The sequence below is a fragment of the Oncorhynchus tshawytscha genome, linkage group LG12 (genome assembly GCF_018296145.1).
Source record: "Oncorhynchus tshawytscha isolate Ot180627B linkage group LG12, Otsh_v2.0, whole genome shotgun sequence".
Lineage (NCBI taxonomy): Eukaryota > Metazoa > Chordata > Actinopteri > Salmoniformes > Salmonidae > Oncorhynchus > Oncorhynchus tshawytscha.
Genome location: NC_056440.1, coordinates 8,986,571 through 9,013,346, shown reverse-complemented (window position 1 = coordinate 9,013,346; position 26,776 = coordinate 8,986,571). Strand labels below are relative to the sequence as shown.

The following is a 26,776-nucleotide window of genomic DNA, read 5'->3' as shown; positions in this document are numbered from 1 at the left end:
ACCCATTGTGCAAGTACAGGAAACTTTATGGTGCATCCGCTGCTGAACTTCATGTCTGAAGGGACTGAGGGGCGAGAGAGTGGAACAGGAACAGGGACTGAGGGGTGAGAGAGTGGAACAGGGACTGGAACAGGGACTGAGGGGTGAGAGAGTGGAACAGGAACAGGGACTGAGGGGCGAGAGAGTGGAACAGGAACAGGGACTGGAACAGGGACTGAGGGGCGAGAGAGTGGAACAGGAACAGGGACTGAGGGGTGAGAGAGTGGAACAGGAACAGGGACTGAGGAGAGAGAGAGAGGGGTATTCACTGGAACAGGGACTGAGGAGAGAGTGAGGGGTCTGCACTGGAACAGGGACTGAGGAGAGAGAGAGAGGGTATTCACTGGAACAGGGACTGGAACAGGGACTGAGGGAGAGAGAGGGGTATGCACTGCAACAGGGACTGAGGAGAGAGAGAGAGGGGTATGCACTGGAACAGGGACTGAGGAGAGAGAGAGAGGGGTATGCACTGGAACAGGGACTGAGGAGAGAGTGAGGGGTATGCACTGGAACAGGGACTGAGGAGAGAGAGAGGGGTATGCACTGGAACAGGGACTGAGGAGAGAGAGAGGGGTATGCACTGGAACAGGGACTGAGGGAGAGAGAGGGGTATGCACTGGAACAGGGACTGAGGAGAGAGAGAGAGGGGTATGCACTGGAACAGGGACTGAGGAGAGAGTGAGGGGTATGCACTGGAACAGGGACTGAGGAGAGAGAGAGGGGTATGCACTGGAACAGGGACTGAGGAGAGAGAGAGAGGGGTATGCACTGGAACAGGGACTGAGGAGAGAGAGAGGGGTATGCACTGGAATGGACTGAGAGGGGGGTATGCACTGGAACGGAGGAGAGAGAGGGGGTATGCACTGGAACGGACTGAGGAGAGAGAGAGGGGGGTATGCACTGGAACAGGGACTGGAACAAACCACATGAAAGTGTTAATGTGTAAATATGTGTAAATTCATACCATAGACTGTGGTCCATTATTGTGTGTTTATATTTATTCAGGTGTCCATACATGTTTTTGTTTGTTGTTTATGTTTTGAATCTATACATACATTGAGTGTTTTTATATGGCCTTGTGTGTGCATGTTTATTTGCGTATGTTCACTGGTGCATACGTGTGTGTGCACAATAGTGTGTGTGTGTGTGCATGCATATAGAGTGTGTTTATTTCTTCATGTGTCTTCCTGTGTGTACCACAGGAGGTTGGTGGCACCTTAATTGGGGAGGATGCGGTCGTGGTAACGACTGGTGCGGAATCAGTGGAATGTAACAAATATATCAAACACATGGTTTCCATGGTTTCCAGGTGTTTGATGCCATTCCATTTGCCAAGTTCCATTATTATGAGTCGTCCTCCCCCGTTGTGTATGTAGATATCTGTGCACCAGGTGTTCCACTGCTGTCGTGTAGCTGTGGTGCTGCGTTGAGGAGCAGGTTGAAGATGGTAGAACAGTCCTCTGCAAACAAAACGAGTGATGACTACAACAATCTGACAACCCCACAGTAGAATAGTTTATTTAATTACCTAGTTGGCTCGTTGTTGTGTGTTTTATTCAAGATAAATATTTATCTCAAGATAAATATGTGTGAACTGCACCATTTTAAACCCAGAGTTTATAGCAGCGGCATAGTTAAGCACGTTACCACTCCACAATTCACCCTGAGTGCATAGGGGAGATGTAGAGGTCCTGGGCTGGTGTGGTTACACATTGTCTGCGGTTGTGAGGCCGGTTGGACAGACTACCAAATTTTCTAAAACTACATTGGAGGTGGCTTATGGTTGAGAAATGAACATTTAATTATCTGGCAAAAGCTCTGGTGGACATTCCTGCGGTCAGCATTCCAATAGCACACTCCCTGAAATCTTGAGACCTCTGTGGCTTTGTGACAAAACTGCACATTTTAGAGTGGCCTTTTATTGTCCCCAGCACAAGGTGCACCTGCGTAATGCTCATGCTGTTTAATCAGGTGGATGGATTATCTTGGCAAAGGAGAAATGCTCACTAACAGGGATTTAAGCACGTGTGTCGGCACAAAATTTGATTGAAATAAGCTTTATGTGCCTATAGAACATTTCTGAGTTCTTTTATTGCAGCTCATGAAACATGGAACCAACACTTTACATGTTGCGTTTATATTTTTATAGATAAATGCCTGCTTTGTTGACAAACTCAGTATATTGTTGATTTAATTGTACTGAAGGTCACAAACGGAGATCCTAACCAGTTATTGTCCATTGTTACTTCGGTTCAGTGTGTACTACATTTTGCATCATAGTTTGGTTTACTTGTCTTAGTCTACAGGTAGATTTAAACATAGGCTGGTCTTATGTCATAACAGGATAATCAACTTGCAGAACTTGTGTTTCCTGTTGGAGAAATGCTAGCTAGAACGTAGTGTTCTTTCTGGTTCTCAACAAGTGTTGAGGAAGCAAAAACAGATTGAGAAGAACCCGTTATCAAATGATCCAACTGGCGTTATAACATCTTCAGTTAATTACATCTTTAAGAAGTCACTGTCTCTTGGCCATGAGGTTTGGAACTCTGACAGTAGATCCATTCTGCTGTTATAACTGAAAACAGATTTAGTGTTCTCTCTCTCTCTCAGCATGTGGTGGCCTGTTGTTATTCCCTTGGCAGTTCTTCTCTCAGAGCAGTTTGGAACATTAGCATAGTGTTAACATTAGCTTAGTGCTCCTCATCAGGGCGTGATTACCTCTTCAAAGATTATCTTAAATAAGACATCTCAGTCTTATCCCACCGCATGCATTTTTAAAACGTATTTTCCTAATAGCACTGACTTTGCTGATAACGTCTTTATTGAGGAAAAATGTACTGACTACAACTGTGATATGTGGTTGTCTCAACTAGCTAGCTTAAGATGAATGCACTAACTGTAAGTCGCTCTGGATGAGAGAATCTGCTAAATGACAAAACTATTTTTAAAAAATGGTAATGTAAAGTGATTTGAGATGTTAGCCTACAATGTTAGCTTCGGGGCAGTTTGGTGTGCCTCTAAGTCAGACAAACGTGTTCAGTTTGTTTGTAGTATTAGTATGGTAATGGTTAATAGATGCATATGACCGGTTACATTTTTGCTAATTATTATGTTTGTATGACTGACATGTTTTGTGTGCCATGACATTGGAGCGTGTGTGTGTGACTGTGTGTGTATATGTGTGACTGTGTGTTTTTAGTCCACAGAGTAATTCCACCTCAAAAAGCACCAGAAAGAGGACTTCAACACCCACCATCTCAGATTGTTCTGAAACTATTTATATCGTTAGAAACAGAAGATTAACATTCCTGAAACATTATTTTGTTGAAAGATAATTTGAACACTGAGAAATTAAGCTAATTTTATTGCACCCAATTTGGCCATTTCAATTTATAGGATTCATATAATATTAAATAAATATAGTACCCAATATCTGATTTGGACCAAACCTCTTCTAAACAGTGATTAAGGAATCTAAATGAATGGTCAAAAGCCATCCAAGGACCCCAACATCCAGTATACATCATCAGTGATTTATGTTTGACCAGTAGTATGAAGCTGCGGCTTGGAGTATTGTTTATTCATACTATGTAATGTATTCTTAGTGAATTTGATTATGTTTTTTTCTCTCTGTTCAGATAAATTAGCCAAATTAGCATTTTCCCCTATGAATGAATGTTAAAGTACCAGGTTTTGCCCACTAGATGTTACTGTTTCTGCTACTGCCATACCCTTTTATCAATTTTGCTGGTCTCTTGCATTTATTCAATGGATCACAACATTTACAACTTTGGGTAGAATACCAATAGCTTTTGCTTTTAATCCAAATAAATTGTGTGGTTCTCCTCAAGTCAAGCCAGTCCTCCATGAAAGCAATTGAGTTCTTCCTTCTCTTAGCAGCTAATGCTTCAACCCAACTCACCTTGAAGAGTCCAACAAATGGCAGCTCTCTGAGAGGGCTATGCCTATGGTGAAATTCTCATAGGAAGACTTTTCCTACAACCCCAAACAAATCTATTGAGAAATGGACTAGTGACTGTTGCATGGCAGGTTTCTGTTTGTCAATAAAAGTATTAAAACACCTCTTTATATGTTGTGCGATTAGTGTAATTTACCATCAAACCCAAACCCAATACCATTACCATTGTAAAACATTATACACTATGTGCTTTGGACTTTTACCATTGAAGACCTTTAGAGACCATAACATTGAAGCCATTATATTTGCTGTAGCCTAATGATTTGTTTGTTCACCAGGGATGGTCTAATCCAGACCTTTTTTTTAAAGGGAATAAATCACAAACACAGGGGCCATTTCCTGGACCTAGATTAAACCTAAGAGAAGGACAAACTGCTTTGGTTTCATGGAGGACTGGCTTGAATTGAGGATGAGATTATTATTATTATTTTCAACAATTGTTTTTCTGCTCAAAGTTGTAAAAAAAAATGGTGTGCTCACGAGACAAGCAACATTGATAAAAGGGTGTGGCAGTAGCGAAAACAGCAGCATCTAGTGGGCAAAACCTAGTACTTTAAGGCCAGGCAACACACACTCATAGGGCAATTTGTCCCCTTAATCAAATAATAATCACATTTTACCAGTTGAATGTAGACCAAAATATAATACTTTTTTGGGTTAAACATGTTATGAAATATTTTATTACAACATGCAAATGAGGCAATAGCTCATTAAATATGCACATATTTGCATATCGCACAAATCCATTTTTCTGGACACTGGATGAAGTCCAGCATTTTGTCCAAAGCAGATTGTGGATAAATACTTTTTCAAATCTTTCTATCTGTAAAATAATACATATTTTTTCCCCAAATAAAATGTTATCTACAGTGCCTTCAGAAAGCATTCAGACCCTTGAATTTTTCCACATTTTGTTGTGTTACAGCCTCAATTTAACATGGATTAAATAGAGATTATTTGTCACTGGCCTACACACAATACCCCATCATGACATCACAATACCCCATCGTGACATCACAATACCCAATCGTGACACAATACCCCATCGTGACATCACAATACCCCGTAATGTCAAAGTGGAATTATGTTTTTCAAATTTTTACTAACTAATTAAAAATGGAAAGCTGAAATGTCTTGAGTCAATAAGTATTCAACCTCTTTGTTATGACAAGCCTAAATCATTTCAGAAGTAAACATGTGCTTAACAAGTCACTTAATAAGTTGCATGGACTCACTTTGTGTGCAATAATAGTGTTTAATATAATTTCTGAATGACTACATCTTCTCTGTATCCAACACATAAAATGATCTGCAAGATCAGATAACCAGTTATTAAATGCAAGGGTTTTACATACTTTTTCCAACCTACACTGTGAATGTTTAAATGATGTATTCAATATAGACAAGAAAAATACAATTATTTGTGTGTTATTAGTTTAAAACACACTGTGTTTGTCTATTGTTGTGACTAAGATGAAGATCAACATGTATGACTAATTTATGCAGAAATTCCAAAGGGTTCACATACTTTCATTTGCCATTATGTAAATGTCCTGTATGTAAATTAGATATCTAGACCCATTCTCTTCAAAGATAGTTACTAAACATATAAACATAGTCCAGTTTTAACATTCTCTATGAAATGGTCTTCTAAATTATGTGTAATTTAATGTTATGAGCTTTGAAATTATTGCTGTATTTTAAAGTGGTTCAAATTCATGAAAATGTTGATGACGGTAGTATGACAAACTAAAGAAAATATACATTTTCATAAAGTTTTTTAAATGTATTTGATAAAATTCTAATCGGTAAAAATGTAATTTCAGTTTTGCCAGGCCTTAAGACTAATTTATGGGGGAAATGTAAGCTACATCAATGGCTAATTTCTCTGAGCAGGAGGGGAAAAACCTCACGTAATTCACTGAGAATACATTACATAGTATGAATAAACAATGTTCAAGTAAAACATTACAAAACCTGGCCAGATCAGTTAAAGTCATCAGTCTCAAGTCCATGTCAAGTCTCAAGTTATTTTATATCTAGTCTCAAATCATCAAATGTGTAACTTGAATCAGACTCAAGTCCAAGTCAATGTGACTCTAGTATCTACTGTCTATTTACTTCCTCTTCTGTTGTCTATATGAAGCTGAAATGACCTTGACCACCCGTTAGTTGGACACACACATAAGCATGAAAGATCAAAGCAGGATTATTGGTATTTGTTGTGACAAGTGGATTAGATTCGATGACAATGACAGCTCAGTAGAAGAGTAATCTGCTCCTTCCCTGCGTAGATGAAACCACGCTAGTCTAGACTATTGTTTGAATGTACTGTATATACAATATACAAATTGAATGATCAAGGCTGGTGGTAGAGATATGTTTTCTTTGTTCCAAAATGCTATTGTCCTAATAACGTAATCTACTTTGGGCTGTTCAGATGGTCATGAGAAATTCATTAGACTAATATAATTATTATAATAGACTTCAATAGACTAATGTAATAAAATAAAAAAGATAACAGCACATCATTTAATTACAAAATAGAATGTTATAATACAAATGTTAGAGGATACACAGATGACTGCATTCCTTTTGTTGTGAAAGGCCCAAAACTGCAGTCACTTTCTGAAGATCTGTCACAGTCTTGTCTGCGAACTGCTAGTCAATAAGTAGTAAGAATTAAACGATCAGCTTGTTGGAGCTACATCAGCTCATCCACCAAAGGCCTACTTGATTCTCTTGCACTTTGGGAGATATTGTTTTTAGAACCACTGCTCTGTAGTCTTTAAGTGTACTAAACATTAGGAACACCTTCCTAATATTTAGTTGCACTCCATTTTGCCCTCAGAACAGCCTCAATTCGTCAGGGCATGGACTATTTTTATTTTTATTTAACCTTTATTTAACTTGGCAAGTCAGTTAAGAACAAATAATTATTTACAATGACGGCCTACCAAAAGGCAAAAGGCCACCACGGGGGCTGGGATAAAAAATAATAATATATATGACAAAACACATCACGACAAGAGAGATAACACTACATAAAGAGAGACCTAAGACAACATAGCAAGGCAGCAACACATGAAAACACAGCATGGCAGCATAACATGACAACAACAACATGGTAGCAGTACAACATGACAACTACAGGGTAGCAGTACAACATGGTACAAACATTATTGTGCACAGACAATAGCGCCAAGGGCAAGAAGGTAGAGACAACAATACATCATGCAAAGCAGCCACAACTGTCAGTAAGTGTCCATGATTGAGTCTTTGAATGGAGAGATTGAGATAAAACTGTCCAGTTTGAGTGTTTGTTGCAGCTCGTTCCAGTCGCTAGCTGCAGCGAACTGAAAAGAGGAGCGACCCAGGGATGCGTGTGCTTTGGGGACTACAAGGTGTCGAAAGCTTCCCACAGTTGTGTCAAGTTGGCTGGATGTCCTTTAGGTGGTGGACCATTCGATACACACAGGGAAACTGTTGAGCTTGAAAAACCCAGCAGCGTTGCAGTTCCTTCTTTAACCCAGCAGTGTTGCAAAAATCCTTCTTTAACCTGTTTCCTCCTCTTTATCTACACTGATTTGAAGTGGATTTAACAAGTGACATCAATAAGGGATCATAGCTTTCACTTGGATTCATCTGGTCACGCTATGTCATGGAAAGAGCATCTTTTGCACACTGGCACACAGTTTATGTCTGCAGGGATGGAGGCAGGTCATGTCAATGATTCTCTGTACTGCCTGATACCATTAGAGCTGCATGTCAATCTGCAACTTGCATATATGAAAAGGGCTTATTGCTCAGTTCCAAACAGTTGAACTAGTGTACTCCCAAAATAAGCATCATGCCTGTGTCACTGCCTTTTTCAAAGTCCCCCAGTCCCATGACAACGACACGTCACATGTGAAATGTAGGATTATATAAAAGGACAAAAATATGTGTGTCTACACACTGCTTGTGTGTGAACGGAGTACTCTGTGTTCCTGTAGGGATGGAGTTCCCTGTGGACGGCCTGGTCAGCGTGAGCCAAGAGATCCTGGAGAGATCAGCCCAGGACTACATGAACAGCCTTCTCCACAGCCCCCTTGACTCACCCCAACACCTCACCCTCGCAAACAACACACAGGTAAATAGACCCTCACTCTGACACACTGGTAACTATCAAATCAAGTCAAATTTGATTGGTCACACAGACATGGTTAGCAGATGTTAATGCAAGTGTAGCGAAATGCTTGTGCTTCTACTTCTGACAGTGCAGTAATATCTCACAAGTCATCTAACAAATTCACAACAACTACTGTATACACACAAATCTAAAAGGGGTGAATGAGAATATGTACATATAAATATGGGTGAGCGATGGCCGAGTGGCATAGGCAAGATGCAATAGATGATATAAAATACAGTATATACATATGATATGAATGTAAGATATGTAAACATTATTAAAGTGGCATTGTTTAAAGTGACCCATTTGTTAAAGTGGCCAGTGATTGGGTCTCCATGTAGGCAGCAGTCTCTGAGTTAGTGATGTCTGTTAAGCAGTCTGATGGCCTTGAGATAGAAGCTGTTCTTCAGTCTTTATCCTCACTCTGTCACACTCTACACAGGTAAATAAACCCTCACTCTGTCACACTCTACACAGGTAAATAAACCCTCACTCTGTCACAGGTAACTAAACCAGATGAAACAGATAAAATAACTGTAGTGTTTGTCATGTGTTACAGTTAAAGCTAGCTAGCTAACAATTCCATAGCCACAACAAAGTAATGTGCTGTGGGTGAGAAGCTTGGATCCAGTGCTGCACAACATCGAATCAAATGTATTTAAAGCCCTTTCTTCCCCCACATCAGCCGATGTCAAAGTTTTAAACAGAAACCCAGCTTAAAACCCCAAACAGCAAGCAATGCAGATATAAAAACAGTGGCTAGGGAAAACCTCCCTAGGAAGAGGAACCTAGGAAGAGGAACCAGGCTCTGAAGGGGGGCCAGTCCTCATCTGGCTGTGCCGGGTGGAGATTATAACATACATAGATAACGTGCATAGATGACCAGTAGGGTTAAATAATAAATCACAGTGGTTGTAGAGGGAGCAACAGGTCAGCACCTCAGGAGTAAATGTCAGTTGGCTTTTCTTAGCTGATCAGACAGCAGGTGCGGTAGAGAGAGAGAGAGAGAGAGAGAGAGTCGAAAACAGGTAGCACGTCCGGTGAACAGGTCAGGATTCCATAGCCGCAGGCAGAACAGTTGAAACTGGAGCAGCAGCACGACCAGGTGGATTGGGGACAACAAGGAGTCATCAGGCCAGATAGTCCTGAGGCGTGGTCCTAGGGCTCAGGTCCTCCGAGAGAGAGAAAGAGACAGAGATAGAGATAATTAGAGGGAGCATACTAAAATTCACAAAGGACACTTGATAAGACAGGAGAAATACTCCAAATATAACAGACTGACCCTAGCCCCTGAGACAAACTATTGCAGCATAAATACTGGAGGCTGAGACAGGAGGGGTCAGGGGACACTGTGGCCCCATCAGACGATACCCTCGGACAGGGCCAACCAGGCAGGATATAACCCCACTTTGCCAAGGCACAGCTCCCACACCACCAGAGGGATATCTTCAAAACACCAACTTACTACCGAGACAAGGCTGAGTATAGCCCACAAAGATTTCCCCCATGGCACGAACCCAAGGGGGGCACCAACCCGGACAGAAAGATCACGTCAGTGACTCAACCCACTTAAGTGATGCACCCCTCCTAGGGACGGCATGGAAGAGCACCAGTAAGCCAGTGACTCAGCCCCCATAATAGGGTCAGAGGCGGAGAACCCCAGTGCAGACAGGGGAACCGGCCAGGAAGAGACAGCAAGGGCGGTTTGTCACTCCAGTGCCTTTCCGTTCACCTTCACACTCCTGGGCCAGACTCCACTCAATCATAGGACCTACTGAAGAGATGAGTCTTCAATAATAACTTAAAGGTTGAGACCGAGTCTGCGTCTCTCACATGGGTAGGCAGACCGTTCCATAAAAACAGAGCTCTATAGGAGAAAGCCCTGCCTCCAGCTGTTTGCTTAGAAATTCTAGGAACAATAAAGAGGCCTGCGTCTTGTGACCGTAGCGTACGTGTAGGTAAGTATGGCAGGACCAAATCAGAGAGATAGGTAGGAGCAAACCCATGTAATGCTTTGTAGGTTAGCAGTAAAACCTTAATCAGCCCTTGACAGGAAGCCAGTGTAGGGAGGCTAGCACTGGAGTAATATGATAGATTTTTTGGGTTCTAGTCAAGATTCTAGCAGCCGTGTTTAGCACTAGCTGGAGTTTATTCAGTGCTTTATCCGGGGAGCCGGAAAGTGGAGCATTGCAGTAGTCTAATCTGGAAGTGACAAAAGCGTTAGATTCTGCATCATTTTTGGACAGAAAGGTTCTGATTTTTACAATGTTACGTAGATGGAAAAAAAAGCGGTCCTTGAAACAGTCTTGATATGTTCGTCAAAAGAGAGATCAGGGTCCAGAGTAACGCCAAGATCCTTCACAGTTTTATTTGAGACGACTGTACAACCATCAAGGTTAATTGTCAGATTCAACAGAAGGGTATGTTGTCTTGAAACCAGGGGAAACCAGCTGTAGACATTCAGGGACAGGAGTTTCTCTTTGGTCTGGCAAATATAATATGATAGTATTCATGTAATTTGAAATATTCTGTCACGTTGATACTATAAGCTAATGGTTGAACTTTGACCTTGTGCTCATGTCCTCTCCCAGGTGCCCATTGGTCTTTCCAATGTGGGTTTCGTTCCTCTATATGGAGACAACATGAGACAGAAAGTCCTCGCCCTGTTCTCCCAACAGGACCAGTTTACAGGTGACTGAGTTACTCACACTGTTTTATGGGGAATGTGTTGCTGGTGTTGACACAAAATGCTCATGGTTAAACTGGGCTAGATTAGTTTGAAACATGCTTTGTTCAAATCTTCTCCTAACAAATAATTGTGTAATGACCCAATCTATGTTTTGTGTCTTCAGGAACAACATGATACATATATATTTACACACACAGGTCCAAAATTATTGGCACCCTTGACAAATGAGGAGCAAAAATACTGAGTAAAATATCCCCATAACAGCAAAGATACTGAGTAAAATAGCCCCATAACAGCAAAGATCCACCACCATATTAAACAGTAGGTAAACACATTATGCTTTACACATTCTTCTTTCAACGCCAAACCCACCACTGGTGTGTGTGGCCAAATAGGAAAATAGCGCTATCATGCAACAAAATGTAAACGCCTTGGGTGTTTGCTAAACGGCAATGGGATTGGAATCATCGCTATGGTCAGACGACATGAAAATAGAGCTCTTTGGCAGTGCACACCAGTGATGGGTTTCATGTTGAAAGAAGGATGCGTAGGCAGAAAATAACCCCATACCTACTGTTTAATATGGTGGTGGATCTTTGATGTTATGGGGCTTCCACTGGTCCTGGGGCCCTTGAACTTTACCCAGTACCAGGACATTTTATCCAAAAACCTGGTTGGCTCTGCCAGGAGGTTGAAACTTGGCAGCAAGTGGATCGTCCAGCAATACAATAATCCTAAGCAACACATCAAAATCCACAAATAAATGGTTAATTGACCACAAAAAAAATCAACATTTGGCCATCTCAGTCTCCGTTCTTGAACCTCATTGAAAACCTGTGGTTTGAATTGAAGAGGGCAGTCCATAAGCACAGAGAAAGGATATCAAGGTATAAGATCCCTCCCAATGTGTTCTCCAACCTCAAAACATTTTAGAATAAGGCTCCTTGCTGCAAGGTGAAGTATTGAAAACAGTGGTGCCAATGAACTTGTTTAACCAAAGCTCTTTTTCTGAGCAATTGCGTTAGGACAAATAGTTACATTTTTTAAATTTTTTACAATTTACACACTTTTGCACATCTTTATCAAGGGTGCAAATAATTGTGGACCTAGCTATTTACCAAATTGAATAATTCATTTATATATATTTAACTAGGCAAGTCAGTTAAGAACAAATTCTTATTTTCTTTGACGGCCTAGGAACAGTGGGTTAACTGCCTGTTCAGGGGCAGAAGAGATTTTTAGCTTGTTAGCTCCGGGATTTGAACTAGCAACCTTTCGGTTACAGGCCCAACGCTCTAACCACTAGGCTACCTGCCACCCCAAATGTATAAAAAGAGTTTATATATAGTTGATATGTTGTATTTACCTACTGTTTGTGTATTTTCTCTTAGCGGTGGGGCTGTACCTGTTGGATCAATGGTGGTCACTGGAGAATATCTTAAAAACAGCAAACCCTGCCAAAGATGGAGCTGTGGAGGTATGATTAGTTGCCTGTCCTTTGAAAACAAAATAACTGCTCTTTATTGGAATTAGACGACCCGGTTGTAGAGATATACAAAATAGCACGTGCATCATTTTCACTATTGTTGTAAAAGTTACATAATTATAAAAGTTAAATAGTTTGAAAATAAGATGCATCCAAGATAGCTCAAAAATAAAATTGTGGGTTTATTTGATCAGATCTTATTGGAGAATGTGACAGTATGGGTCAGTGAATTAAGAGACACTTAGTGGTGCTGACATGGTTGTGTTTATCTTCAGGTGGAGACCATAGGGGAGCGGATAGTTCTGTATGTTTTGAACCGTGTGGTGTACAGAGCCAAGGAGATTAGTTCAGGCGAACTACCTTTCCTCTGCCACGGAGAGAACGACTACGCCAAGATCCTTTGGAAAGACGGACAGGCTGTCGGCTTCTACTCAGTCAAACCTTCAGGTACGAAACAGCTTTTATTGTTGTGAGTAGCAAACCATCGTCCACCTCCACTAAGTACCACCTTTTTGGGTGATGCATGGCACCCATCTTAGGCTAGAATCCTCATCACTTATGCGATATTACATGGTAGCACTGAGTTTGTGTACTTTAAGTGTTAGTTTATTTAACAGCAGCATAACTATGGTTGACCGTTAATAATTCATTTTTCAGATACTGAAGATCATGTGTGTTCATTGTGAGTTAAGCATTATCTGTGTTATACATAGAAATATCTATGAGAAGTGAACATTGGCTACGTACGTACTGCATGCAGGGCTGTAGTGCTGCTGTTGCCCGCGGGAACGGCGCTACATACATGGAGCTGGTAGAGCCATTTCTGGAAAATGCGCTTTGATCAATTCTAAATAAATTACATTTCATTACCACTCAAATTCAATCAAAACAATAGAATTGCCTACTAAACACTGTAAATATGTCTTCAAAAACAATTTGTTATGGACTTAGAGCACTTGCCCTACTCTCCGAGTGCGTGGCTTACAGAAACATACCCCACTCTATAACATATGCAGACAATCCGATTCCCTGCATGAACCTTATCACACCAACAAGATCTAGGATCCAAATTCACCATGTGTCAGCCTTGATGTTTATAAAACTCCATGGACCTCTTGTGCAGTGGAACCCAGAACAATGTGACCCACACTGCATTCTGGGACAGGACACTTGGTTAATGGTGTTGTCCTTTAACCACCTTTTAAAGGGCGCTCAAATCGCTTAAAAGATCTGCTGCCTACGTTTAATAGTCACTCATCACTTAGTATTATTACTAATCAAAGATCACCACTTCACACAATGGTGCTCCTTTAGTAAAGTTCAAAGCCAAATCAATAACTCACAAGATCACAATGATTCATTAGTTGGCCTATTTTTAATAACAGAACCACAACACTCATGTGGCCAAACCTCAATAGCGTGCAACACTAGTCAGGCCTGTGGCCTGTTTTGATTGAAACTAAATAGGACTACAAGAAAAGTGAATAATTTTCACCGGTAAAAAGAAGAATTAGCATTCACAATTGACAGTGATGACGGCCTATTTTGAAATGAGGTATGCCTAACTTGGTGTTTGAGAGTGTTAAAAATATAACATTTTCTGCTGGCAATCAGTGTGGGAATAGAAAGCGGTTGCAATTGGAAGATGCATTTTATGCATAGACCCATTCTAGAATGATGTTCAATAGGTTACATCTGTCAGTACAACCTTTGACTGACAATTTAATTAAAAGGGCCCCCTCACCTAAAAAAGAAAAAAACTATACCCGTTACAAATCCCTTTAACCCAGCAGTCTGGGGGGGGGGGAGAATGGTAACGAGACCTATAACATAACTCATGCAAGTGTAGTGACAAAGTAACAGCGCGAACAAAAAAAAAAACACAGACAATTTAATTACCGTCAAACACTCAGGGTTTATTTGAAAACACGCAGTAAAGGGGGGGCAGGAAGGTGCTGAGCTGGACCCAAGGAAAGAAACAAAATATCCAAAAACACCCCTAAGCTAGACTAGCCTACAGCTAACTAACCAAAAAGAGTGGGTGGTCCACCCAGTTCTACCTAGTGTTCTTAGACAAAGTAGTCCTACGGGTAGTGTATGCCCATGTTCAACTTGTCTTGGTTCCCACTTTTCCCACCATCAAACAAACACCACAACAAAATAACAATACTCACAGGTGGTGACAAAGTGATACGCAGGTGCTAAAAGAAAAGTGAAATTTACAGTGCAATTGCATGACAGAGAGGTTGAGCTTTAGAGAAAACAACTGACAGGGGTTTTTAAACCAAGGGAAAGGGAATGTGATAGGGTAATGAAATAGGAGGTGTGTCTTCTGATTAGCGACTGATTGGTGACTGATTAGGGAATAATGATTGCCACCTGTGAGGAGGGGGTAAGGAGAGAAAAGAAGTACACACACAGGATAACTGTAACAATACCACTGACTGTATGAATGCTGTCTGTACTTCTAACATACTGTATGTCTGGCTATCTTGACATGTCATCTCCATTTGTTTTCCCTATAGGCAGCTTGTGCAGTTCCTTCTTAACCCAATGCTATCACATTCCTGTCATGGATTCCATATTCGTCAGGAAGTGTCACCGTGGCAACGGTCTGGGTCTTCAGATGCTGGAGAACTTTGTTGACAGTTTCAAAGAGGAATACCTTGGGTTGAGATACCCCCTTTCAAAAGCTATGTACAAAAGTAATCATCAACCTTTTCTACTAGTTGTTCACACAGAGAAATACAAGGGTTTTTGAGAGATCTCAAAATGTCCCAGACTTCCCTAACTTCCCAGACTTCCCTAACTTCCCAGACTTCCCTAACGTCCCAGACTTCCCAGACTTCCCAGACTTCCCTAACTTCCCAGACTTCCCTAACATCCCCGAATTTCCAGACTTCCCAGACTTCCCTAACTTGTGGCCATCAGCCTACAATACAAGTCCACTTTCCTAACAACTGCTCTGTATTGTTCTCCAGTGTGTGGGAAGTATCTGAGCCTGTACCCAGCCCACAGAGACCTACTGTGGGAAGTGGAGAGTGTTGGAGGACCCAGCCAGAGGACCAACATAGCCAACAAGATCCAGGCCATGGCCATGAGCAGTATGTTTATCACAGATTTCAAATGGAAGATGTGCACGTCCCCTAAGTGTCTTGATTTCTGTATTTAGGTGGCTAGATTGACTCCTCATTATATGCCTTAAACATAGACAATTCTCAAAAAAACAATGGAATTTCTTCCCTCAGCCTTATCCAAGAACCTATCTTTTACGGAGCACTCTGTAGTGAACCGTGACGTGGTTGAAAACGAGGTGGTTATGGAGGAAGTGACTTCACACTTACAGGAACAGGAAGCCATGGAGTACACCGTTGAAATTGTGGTATGTTTTATAAATCTAACAATAGATTTAAAGTAAATAAGTAGGGATGGGCGGTGTACCGTTTTACTTTATATCGGTATTGATGCACGGAGCGTTTTGGGTTTTCATTTGAACTCCTATAATGTTATTTCAATGTTTAGTTTGTTAAATGTGATATGCAACTCCAGCATGTGTAATGTCAGTTTTTATAGTTTACTCCGTTTTGCTACTTGAGTCGTCTTTCTCCCTCTTCTCCTGCTGCACGCCACTTCCCACACCAAGCCCTGCCCCTCAAGGAGAGAACAGTTGCTCAACCATGGAGTCACAAGCACCTCCTTGCAGTTCACTCTGCAGCGTAGTCAGTATGCATGGTCGGATAGATGCAACAAGATGTTGGTGACATGTGTTCTATAATTACACTATTACTTCGTTTTTTTTTACTGCTAGTTTGTCTTTTATTAGCAAGTTGTGTCTAAAATAAATATTGTTAGCCTAATGCTAATTAGCTGGCTTGCTAAATGTACTTAGAGTCAGAGCAAACACAGCTATCTAATACAGCCCTGTACCAACGCTGGTGTAGGCATAGATAAGCATTTTGTTTATACAACGGTGTCTTCTAAGTCAAAGAGAAATAGGCAAAGCATGAAAATGTTAGCTAGCTACATGAGGTAAGAAAACATGTAAAGCAACATCTAATTACGGTCATGTGGAAACACAGACCAACAATTTGGTTCCTACCATGTCAATAATTGGCTAATTCATTCATTGTCATGTCAAACAACAATGTATTCAAGGTGCTGCCCACTATATTCAAACTATAGAATTAGAATAATCACTCTATTTCCATGATTCCAACAGTTCACAATTACCTAGGCCTATATTTGTTTGCCCATATCATGCAGCCCTGTGTAGCACAGTGTGGAAATCAAATCAAATCAAATCAAATGTATTTATATAGCCCTTCGTACATCAGCTGATATCTCAAAGTGCTGTACAGAAACCCAGCCTAAAACCCCAAACAGCAAGCAATGCAGGTGTAGAAGCACGGTGGCTAGGAAAAACTCCCTAGAAAGGCCAAAACCTAGGAAGAAACCTAGAGAGGAACCAGGCTATGTGGGGTGGCCAGTCCTCTTCTGGCTGTGCCGGGTGGAGATTATAACAGAACATGGCCAAGATGTTCAAATGTTCATAAATGACCAGCATGGTCGAATAATAATAAGGCAGAACAGTTGAAACTGGAGCAGCAGCACAGTCAGGTGGAAGTTGAAACTGGAGCAGCAGCATGGCCAGGTGGACTGGGGACAGCAAGGAGTCATCATGTCAGGTAGTCCTGGGGCATGGTCCTAGGGCTCAGGTCAGTTGAAACTGGAACAGCAGCATGGCCAGGAAATGATAACAAAAGTGCATGAAATGCAGAAATTCATGAATTTTTTTATTTTTGTTTGAAGTTGGATTGAAAGGAATAAAAGAAAACAGAAAGAAGAAAGCCAGATTGAAATGACATAATGTATGTGTTGCTACCCTAGGATCATGAACTGCTCACTACAGACCAGGGATCAAACCCCAGTCTGTAGTGACGCCTCAAGCACTGCAATGCAGTGCCTTAGACCGCTGCGCCACTCGGGAGGCCCAAATCAATACATTTCTAAATGAATTTTGTACCTTTGCCCCAGAAGCATTTAACTGCAGGGTACTATCTCATCATATGAAGGAATGTGCCTACCTGATGTAGGGGACACAGTGACCAGTGGGAGTTGGGGCCAATTTCATCATAAAATGCTTCCTTGGTGTTAATTACAGCCTGTGAGCAAATTTAGAATGTAAATGTTGATGGTTTGGATGCCAAAGTCATGTTTTTCCAGATTCTGTTCCAGTTGAAGGGTTATTCAGATTCAATTAGATATGTTGACCATATTGTTTTAATGGCTATCTCAGAATATGAGCAAATACAAAAGTTGTTTATATATTATAGTGATCAGTCCAGATAGTTTATTTGTAAAGCCCATCTTTGGATGGTTTGGTAGTTGGGTTTCCAAAGAGACAGCATAGCTGACCTAAGTTGTAAATATAGAACAAAATAAGTTGCCTGGTAATGTGTATGTATCTTTCAAATCTTGGGATGTTCTCAAATAGTTATTGTTCATGATATTGGTAAAGGACCATTGGGGGGGGATCCAAAAGTGTGACTGGAAATACAATTAAAAGTTTGGTGGACGATAGTCCTCCTACTGTACATCTTTCCCTCTTTGTAAATTTGTTCATTTTATCCGGGATCGTATACCTTGTCATATACATTTTTTAAACTATGAATTTTATCCCAATAGCCAGAAGGGGGAGCAATGGGAAGCATTGAACTACAGAAATTCAGTCGTGGCAATATATTCATTTTGACAATAGATATTCTGCCGGTTAAAGAAACTGGGATATTATTCCATCGACTGAGGTTGGATTCAATTGATTTGAAGAAAGAGATTAGGGCTGGGCGATATGGACATATCATATATCACAATATTTTACAGTATTTTACTGTTGGAATCATGAAAATAGAATGATTGTTCTAATTCTATAGAAGCACATAGAATACATTGTTGTTTGACAGGACAACGAAAAGAAAGAAAAACTGGCATCTGTAAGGAATAACACTGGAGAAGAGAAGCAGGTACAGGGAGTCAACGTTTAATCGGAACAGACAAGAAAACAGGAACAGCGTCAGAACCGGGTCAAACACAGACGTAAGGCAATCAGTACAGCAGTGGAGAACAGAGCTGGGGAACTGACACATATAGGGGAGGTAATAAACAGGTGATTGAGTCCAGGTGAGTCCAATAATTTGCTGATGGGCGTGACGAGGGAAGGCAGGTGTGCGTAAAGATGGTGGCAGGAGTGCGTAATGCAGGGCAGCCTGGTGCCCTTGAGCGCTGGGGGGGAAGAGTGGGAGCATGCGTGACAGCATCGTTGCATCCATCTGACCATGCAGAGTGAACGGCAAGAAGGTACTCGTGACTCCGTGGTCGAACAACTTCTCTCCCCTTGAGTGACAGGAGGCAGGGCTTGCTGTGGTTTGTAGTAGGCATGCAGCAGCAAGAGGGAGAGAGATGACTCAAGTAGCAAATGGAGTAAAGTATAAAAACATGACATTATATGCGTCATAGTTGTGTATCACATTTAACAAACCAAACATTCAAATACTGTTATAGAAGGTAGAGTAAAAACAACAGTTCTATACCTCAACACTGGCATATAGTCAAATACGGTATAGCACCCTGCACCAGTAGAGATATAGTCAAATATGGTATAGCACCCTGCACCAGTAGAGATATAGTAAAATATTGTCTGCGTATAATGAGATGAAGTGATCTGTACATTGGTGTTATTTCCTTTGATTGAGGAATTGCCTGGGCATGGGGATAATAAGAATAGCAAAGGTGAAATTGGATCGCCTTTTCTGCTGCTTCCAGTGGTTCTGAACAGTGCAGAGCAGATATAGCTTGTTATAACCATGGCTGAGGGATTGGCATATAGAATTCTAATCATACTAATGAAATTGGAACCAATACTCATATGTTCCAAGACAGACAAGAGATATGTCTATTCTAGTCTATCAAAAAGCATTGAGAGATGATACAGTTGTTGTTTCTGATGAAGCATCTAAGATATGTAATAGTCAGAGGTTATCCAAGGATAAACGCTTTTTAAAAGCCCGCTTGGGTCCGTGTGGACCAATTTTCGGTAATTAAATCTCGAGATGGGACGACAAAAAAAAAAAAAAGTTTAATATCAGTGTTTATCAAAGATAAGGCGATAGTGAGCAAACTGGGTGGCATCCTTACCTTTTAAAAAAAAAATATTGTGCTATATTCTGTATTTTGTTCAGTATGAATTTTTGTATTGTAGTTATTTACTTATGTACAATCAATTAATGTAGTGGAGGGTAAACGCATGGTAAACTCAGTTTACCCACTTTTGTTTTTACAAGACAGTTGACCCACCTTTTGGGGAAAAAGTGCATTGAAAGTTATAGGGAGTATACATTTTCTACTGCGTCCGGCGATCCGAGGTAACCCACATATATATTTTGTTGTACCACTACATCAATGTGTACAATGGAATTATGTTTTTCTTTCATAAAATTATACCTTATTCACTCTTAACACATGGTCTACAATCACATTTCTCTGTTCATAGGAGGAAGTTACACTGGTCAGGGTGCCAAAAGGCAAGTATTGGTTGATTCATTTACTGGATCTTTGCGATAACATAGAAAATCTAACAATAGACTTCTCTCCCTAATGCCAATTTGTGGTGAATGTTTTCAGAGAATGAAGAAATGCCGGTTACAACCAGAGGAAGGAGCAGTGGCCTCAAATGCAAGAAGATCTTAGAGGAAAGCAAATCAGAGAAAGTCCTCAGGTAGCAGAGAATGTGAATATTGCTTGGTTTCAAATGTTCATGGAATACAGTAAAACACATGAACAGTTAAATAGATATTGCCTAAATGAAGGCAACTCACTTTGGCATGTCTGTGTTGTTTAGGATTGAGGATATTGAAGCAGAGGGGGAGACTCCCAAAGAGAAGCCAGTAGCAGAGCATCAGCAAGAGAATAAAGACGTTGTTGCTGAATCTGACAAAGAGGAGTTGGCTGAGGTACAAATACAATTCGTCTTTGTTTTTCAAGTGTCCAGGAGTAAGGAGTCTTAAGTGCCAGTACAAACATCTCTGAAACTGGAAACACTTATCTCCCTCACTAGCTTTAAGCACCAACTGTCAGAGCAGCTCACAGATTACTGCACCTGTACATAGCCCACCTATAATTTAGCCCAAACAACTACCTCTTTCCCTACTGTGTTTAATTAATTAATTTTGCTCCTTTGCACCCCATTATTTTTATTTCTACTTTGCACATTCTTCCATTGCAAATCTACCATTCCAGTGTTTTACTTGCTTTATTGTAATTACTTTGCCACCATGGCCTTTTTTTGCCTTTACCTCCCTTATCTCAACTCATTTGCTCACATCGTATATAGACTTGTTTATACTGTATTATTGACTGTATGTTTGTTTTACTCCATGTGTAACTCTGTGTTGTCTGTTCACACTGCTATGCTTTATCTTGGCCAGGTCGCAATTGTAAATGAGAACTTGTTCTCAACTTGCCTACCTGGTTAAATAAAGGTGAAATTAAAAAATTAAAAAAACAAAGTGACACACTCTCTTTTAAAAATGTTTCTGACAGGATGTCATTGACACGGCCATGGGGGACACAGCAGTAGAGCCTGAGCTTGGAGAGGAGATTGGAGAGACTGTTACAACACAGACACTTCAGATTCAGAAAGCCGCTGTGTTGCTGGTGGACCTGAAAGAAACCTTGCAACCACAAGTGGAGGTAGAAAATGTGGCATCAGAGATAGAGATAGAGGTGGAGGAGGAGGCTCCAAAGGAGGTGGCAGAAACCGATGAAGAAACAGCCGAAGAACCCTCTAAGGAGGAAAAGAAAAGAAGCCTCACAAAACCTGTTGAGGCTGAAGAGAAGACAGTGAAAGAAGAGCAGCCAGCAGTTGAGAAACCTGCTGAGGTAAAGGAGAAGATCTCACCACCTGAAAAGGAAGTGGTAGCTCCAGTGGTAAAAACAAGAGTCCTTCGGAGAGGAATAAAAAGTGTACCAGCTACCCCGACTCCAAAACGCAAGTACACAAGAAGAGTCAAACAACCTGTGGAAGAGGAGAATGAGGAAGAGGTGGCTGAGGAAGAAGTAGAGGCAGCTGTAGTGGAAGCCAAAGTTCTGAGAAGAGGAAGGAGATCTGCCCCTCCTCCTGCCCCTGCCACACCTAGACTCAAATCCACACCAACTGTTGTTGAAGCGGAAGAGGCAGAAAAACCAGATGAAACAACAGAGGAGGAAGTAGACGACGAAGTCCAGGAAAAAGCTGTTGAGGAAGAGAAGGCTACAACGACAACAACAACAAGCGAAGAGGAAGAGAAGGCTACAACGACAACAACAACAAGCGAAGAGGAAGAGAAGGCTACAACGACAACAACAACAAGCGAAGAGGAAGAGAATGCTACAACAACAACAACAACAAGCGAAGAGGAAGAGAAGGCTACAACAACAACAACAACAAGCGAAGAGGAAGAGAAGGCTACAACAACAACAAGCGAAGAGGAAGAGAAGGCTACAACAACAACAACAACAAGCGAAGAGGAAGAGAAGGCAACAACAACAACAACAACAAGCGAAGAGGAAGAGAAGGCTACAACAACAACAAGCGAAGAGGAAGAGAAGGCTACAACAACAACAACAACAACAACAACAAGCCAAGAGGAAGAGAAGGCAACAACAACAACAACAACAAGCGAAGAGGAAGAGAAGGCTACAACAACAACAAGCGAAGAGGAAGAGAAGGCTACAACGACAACAACAACAACAACAACAAGCCAAGAGGAAGAGAAGGCTACAACAACAACAAGCGAAGAGGAAGAGAAGGCTACAACGACAACAACAACAAGCGAAGAGGAAGAGAAGGCTACAACGACAACAACAAGCGAAGAGGAAGAGAATGCTACAACAACAACAACAACAACAACAAGCCAAGAGGAAGAGAATGCTACAACAACAACAACAACAACAACAAGCCAAGAGGAAGAGGAAGTGGAAAGCTTTGAGGAGGTTGTGGAAGTTCCTCCAGTTGTGGAAACTAGAGCTAAGAGGAGCAGGACAAAAACAGTCACAGCAGCCACACCCAAACGAAAGTCCTTACGAAGCAAGTCTTCTGTGGATTATAAGGAACAAGATGCAGAGGAGGAGGAAACAGGAAATGAATCCACAGTGGAAGAAGGGGAGGATAATGTAGTGGCAGAAGAGGTGAGCGTAGTAGAGGAGGAAGAAGAAGGGTTCCCGGTGGCTGAGGTTGCTGTTGTTGAGGAGACGGAGAAGCAGCCTGAGGAACACAAATCAGAGAAAGTCATCAGGTAACAGAGAATGGGAATATTGATTTGTTTCAAGTGTTTATGGAATACAGTACAACATATGAAAAGTTAAATGCAGTGGTTTCAAAGTATTCGTACCTGCTGACTTGTTCCACATGTTCTTATGTTACGGCCTGGGTTCAAAATGTATTAAATATATTTTTTTCTTAACCATCTACACATAATACCCCATAATGACAAAGTGAATACATGTTTTTAGATATTTTAGCACATTTATTGAAAGTGAAATACAGAAATATCTAATTTATATAAGTATTTACACCCCTGAGTCAATACATGTTGGAATCACCTTTGGCAGTGATGACAGCTGTGAGTCTTTTTCTGGGTAAGTCTCTGAGAAGTTTGCACACCTGGATGTACAATATTTGCACATTGTGGTTTTTAAAATTCTTCAAGCTTTGTCAAATTGGTTATTGATCATTGCTAGACAACCATTTTCAATTCTTGCCTTATATTTTCAAGCAGATTTAAGTCAAAACTGTAACTCGGCCACTCAAGAACATACACTTTTTTTCTTAGTAAGCAACTCCATTGTATATTTGGCCTTGTGTTTTAGGTTATTGTCCTGCTGAAAGATGAATTAATCTCCCAATATCTGGTGGAAAGTAGACTAAACCAGGTTTTCCTCTAGGATTTTGCCTGTGCTTAGCCCCATTCAGTTTTTTTTGCCTGAAAAGCTCCCCAGTTCTTTAACAATTATAACTATACCCATAACATGATTCAGCCACCACTATGCTTGAAAATATGCAGAGTGGTAGTAATATGTTGTATTTGATTTGCCCCAAACATAACACGTTGTGTTGAAGACAAAAAGTGAATTGCTTTGCCACATTCTTTTAAGTATTACTTTAGTGCCTTGTTGCAAACAGAATATTTTTATTCTGTACCTGCTTTCTTCTTTTCACTCTGTCAGTATCAGGAATCAAGGTAAGACCCAGAGGCAGACCGTGTCGAAGTAAAAATGTTTATTACAGCAACAGGGGCAAAGGAACAGGACGGCAGGTAGGCTCAGGGTCAGGTCAGGCAGCGGTCGGTAATCCAGAGGTGGGGCAAAGGAACAGGACGGCAGGCAGGCTCGGGGTCAGGGCAGGCAGAGTGGTCAGGTACAGGGTCAGGGCAGGCAGAGTGGTCAGGTGGGCAGGTACAGGGTCAGGACAGGCAATGGTCAAAAACCAGGAGGACGAGATAAGAGACTGGGGAAAGTCAAGAGCTGACACAAAAACACTGATTAGGTTGACAAACAAGACGAACTGGCAACAGACAAACAGAGAACACAGGTATGAATACACAGGGGATAATGGAGAAGATGGGCGAAACCTGGAGGGGTGTGAAGACAATCAAAGACAGGTGAAACGGATCAGGGTGTGACAGTCAGTTAGGTTAGTGTTACCAAATTTAAATTGAGTCTAACACATCAAAATGTTGGAAAAGTCAAGGGGTGTGAATACTTTCTGAAGGTATTGTAACTATTGCCTAAACTAAGGTCTTTCACTTTGGCATATCTGTATGGTTTAGGATTGAGGATATTGAAACCGAGGTGGAGACTCCCAAAGAGAAGCCAGTGGCAGAGCATCATCAAGAGAATAAAGAAGTTGTTGCTGAATCTGACAAAAAGGAGTTAGCTGAGGTACAAATAAGATTCATACGATTCGTAAACAAGTGTCCAGGAGTAAGGAGTCTTAAGTGACACACACTTTTCTTTTTTCAATAATTGACAGGATGTTGTTCACACAGCCACAGAGGACACAGCAGTAGAACCTGAGGTTAGAGAGGAGATTGGAGAGACTGTTACAACACAGACACTCAAGCTTCAGAAGGCCATTGTGGTACTAGTGGACCTGAAGAAAACCTTGCAACCACAAGTGGAGGTAGAAAATGTGGCACCGGAGATAGAGGTAGAAGAAGAGGCTCCAAAGAAGGTGTCAGGAACCGATGAAGACGAAAAAGAAACAGCCAAAGAACCCTCTAAGGAGGAAAAGAAAAGAAGAGGACGACCAAGATCCACTCATTTCACAAAACCTGTTGAGGAGGAGATGGTGAAAGAGGAGCAGCCAGCGGTTGAGAAACCTGCTGAGGGAAAGGAGAAGATCTCACCACCTGACGAGGAAGATGCAGGTCCAGTTGTAGAAACAAGAGTCTTTAGGAGAGGAAGAATAAGTGTTCCAGCTACCCCGACTCCAAAACGCAAGTACACAAGAAGAGACAAACAGCATGAGGAAGAGGAGGAAGACAAAGAGCCAGCTGTGGAAGAAAAGGCTCCAGTGGTAGAAACAAGAGTCCTCAGGAGAGGAAGAAAAAGTGTTCCAGCTACACTGACTCTGACACGCAAGTACACACAGAGAGGCAAACAACCTAAAGAAGAGAAGGAGGGGGAGGAAGAGCCAGCTGAGGAAGAAGATGGTGCTCCGGTAGTGGAAACCATAGTTGTGAAGAGCGAGAGAGGCAGATTTTCTGCTCTTGCTCATCTCAGACACAAATCCACACAAGGCTGCAAAGAACCTGAGGAAGAGGAGGAGAAGGAAGGGGAGTTGGCTAAACCTTTTCAGAAAGCTTTGGAAGAAAAGGTAGAGAAAGCAGTGGAAGAAGCAGCAGCTGCAACAGTGGAGAGTGTGGGGGAAGAAAAGGGGGCAGAGGAACTAAGAACTGAGGAGGAGGGAAAGGTGGAGGAAGAGAAGGAAGCGGAAACTGAAGCTGCAGCTGAAACTGTACCAGTGGAAGAGGAGAGTGTTGCAGAAGAAAAGGTGGTGGAGGGAGAAACAATTCAGGAAGAGGAAAAGGTAGAGGAAGAAAAGGAGATTACAGAAACTATGACAACACAGACACTCAAGCTTCAGAAAGCCACTGCAGTGCTGGTGGACTTGAAAAAAACTGTGGCCTCAGAGATCGAGGAGGAGGCTCCAAAGAAGGTGTCAGGAACCGATGAAGCCAAAGAAGAAACAGCCAAAGAACCCTCTAAGGAGGAAAAGAAAAGAAGAGGACGCCCAAGATCCACTCATCTCACAAAACCTGTTGAGGCTGAGGATGAGATGGTGTACGAGGAGCAGCCAGCAGTTGAGAAACCTGCTGAGGAAAAGGAGAAGATCTCACCACCTGAAGAGGAAGAGGCAGGTGAGGAAGAAGAACTGGCACCAGTAGTGGAAGCCAAAGTTCTGAGAAGAGGAAGGAGATCTGCCCCTCCTCCTGCCCCTGCCACACCTAGACGCAAATCCACACCAACTGTTGTTGAAGCGGAGGAGGCAGAAAAAACAGATGAAACAACAGAGGAGGAAGTAGACGACGAAGTCCAGGAAAAAGCTGTTGAGGAAGAGAAGGCTACAACAACAACAACAACAACAACAAGCCAAGAGGAAGAGGAAGTGGAAAGCTTTGAGGAGGTTGTGGAAGTTCCTCCAGTTGTGGAAACTAGAGCTAAGAGGAGCAGGACAAAAACAGTCACAGCAGCCACACCCAAACGAAAGTCCTTACGAAGCAAGTCTTCTGTGGATTATAAGGAACAAGATGCAGAGGAGGAGGAAACAGGAAATGAATCCACAGTGGAAGAAGGGGAGGATAATGTAGAGGCAGAAGAGGTGAGCGTAGTAGAGGAAGAAGAAGGGTTCCCGGTGGCTGAGGTTGCTGTTGTCGAGGAGTCAGAGAAGCAGCCTGAGGAACACAAATCAGAGAAAGTCATCAGGTAACAGAGAATGGGAATATTGCTTTTTTTGTGTTCATAGCTATTTCAGTTAAATAGCTATTGTCTAACTTAAGGTAATTCACTTTGGCATGTCTGGGTGGTTTAGATTGAGGATATATTTATTTATTTATTTATTTATTTTATTTCACCTTTATTTAACCAGGTAGGCTAGTTGAGAACAAGTTCTCATTTACAACTGCGACCTGGCCAAGATAAAGCATAGCATTGTGAACAGACAATAACACAGAGTTACACATGGAGTAAACAATTAACAAGTCAATAACACAGTAGAAAAAAAAGTCTATATACATTGTGTGCAAAAGGCATGAGGAGGTCGGCGAATAATTACAATTTAGCAGATTAACACTGGAGTGATAAATGATCAGATGG

General features: G+C 41.5%; 1 protein-coding gene across 8 annotated transcripts in view; it reads left to right on the top strand.

The window, feature by feature from the left end:
- The window catches only part of LOC112247460 (ectoderm-neural cortex protein 1), a 75,856-nt gene that overhangs the window by 15,505 nt on the left and 33,575 nt on the right, over positions 1-26,776 (top strand). For 7 of the 8 annotated variants that reach the window (XM_042331294.1, XM_042331289.1, XM_042331292.1 and 4 more), the window contains exons 2-13: positions 8,014-8,150; positions 10,784-10,883; positions 12,273-12,358; positions 12,643-12,814; positions 14,893-15,072; positions 15,349-15,471; positions 15,616-15,749; positions 19,914-19,944; positions 20,045-20,138; positions 20,262-20,373; positions 20,963-21,670; positions 26,025-26,386. In XM_042331294.1, coding sequence (XP_042187228.1) covers positions 8,014-8,150; positions 10,784-10,883; positions 12,273-12,358; positions 12,643-12,814; positions 14,893-15,072; positions 15,349-15,471; positions 15,616-15,749; positions 19,914-19,944; positions 20,045-20,138; positions 20,262-20,373; positions 20,963-21,670; positions 26,025-26,386 — 2,239 coding nt within the window. Of the gene's footprint in view, positions 1-8,013; positions 8,151-10,783; positions 10,884-12,272; positions 12,359-12,642; positions 12,815-14,892; positions 15,073-15,348; positions 15,472-15,615; positions 15,750-19,913; positions 19,945-20,044; positions 20,139-20,261; positions 20,374-20,962; positions 21,671-22,257; positions 22,696-26,024; positions 26,387-26,776 lie in introns of those variants that run through there. The other variant, XM_042331295.1, reaches the window with a different exon arrangement.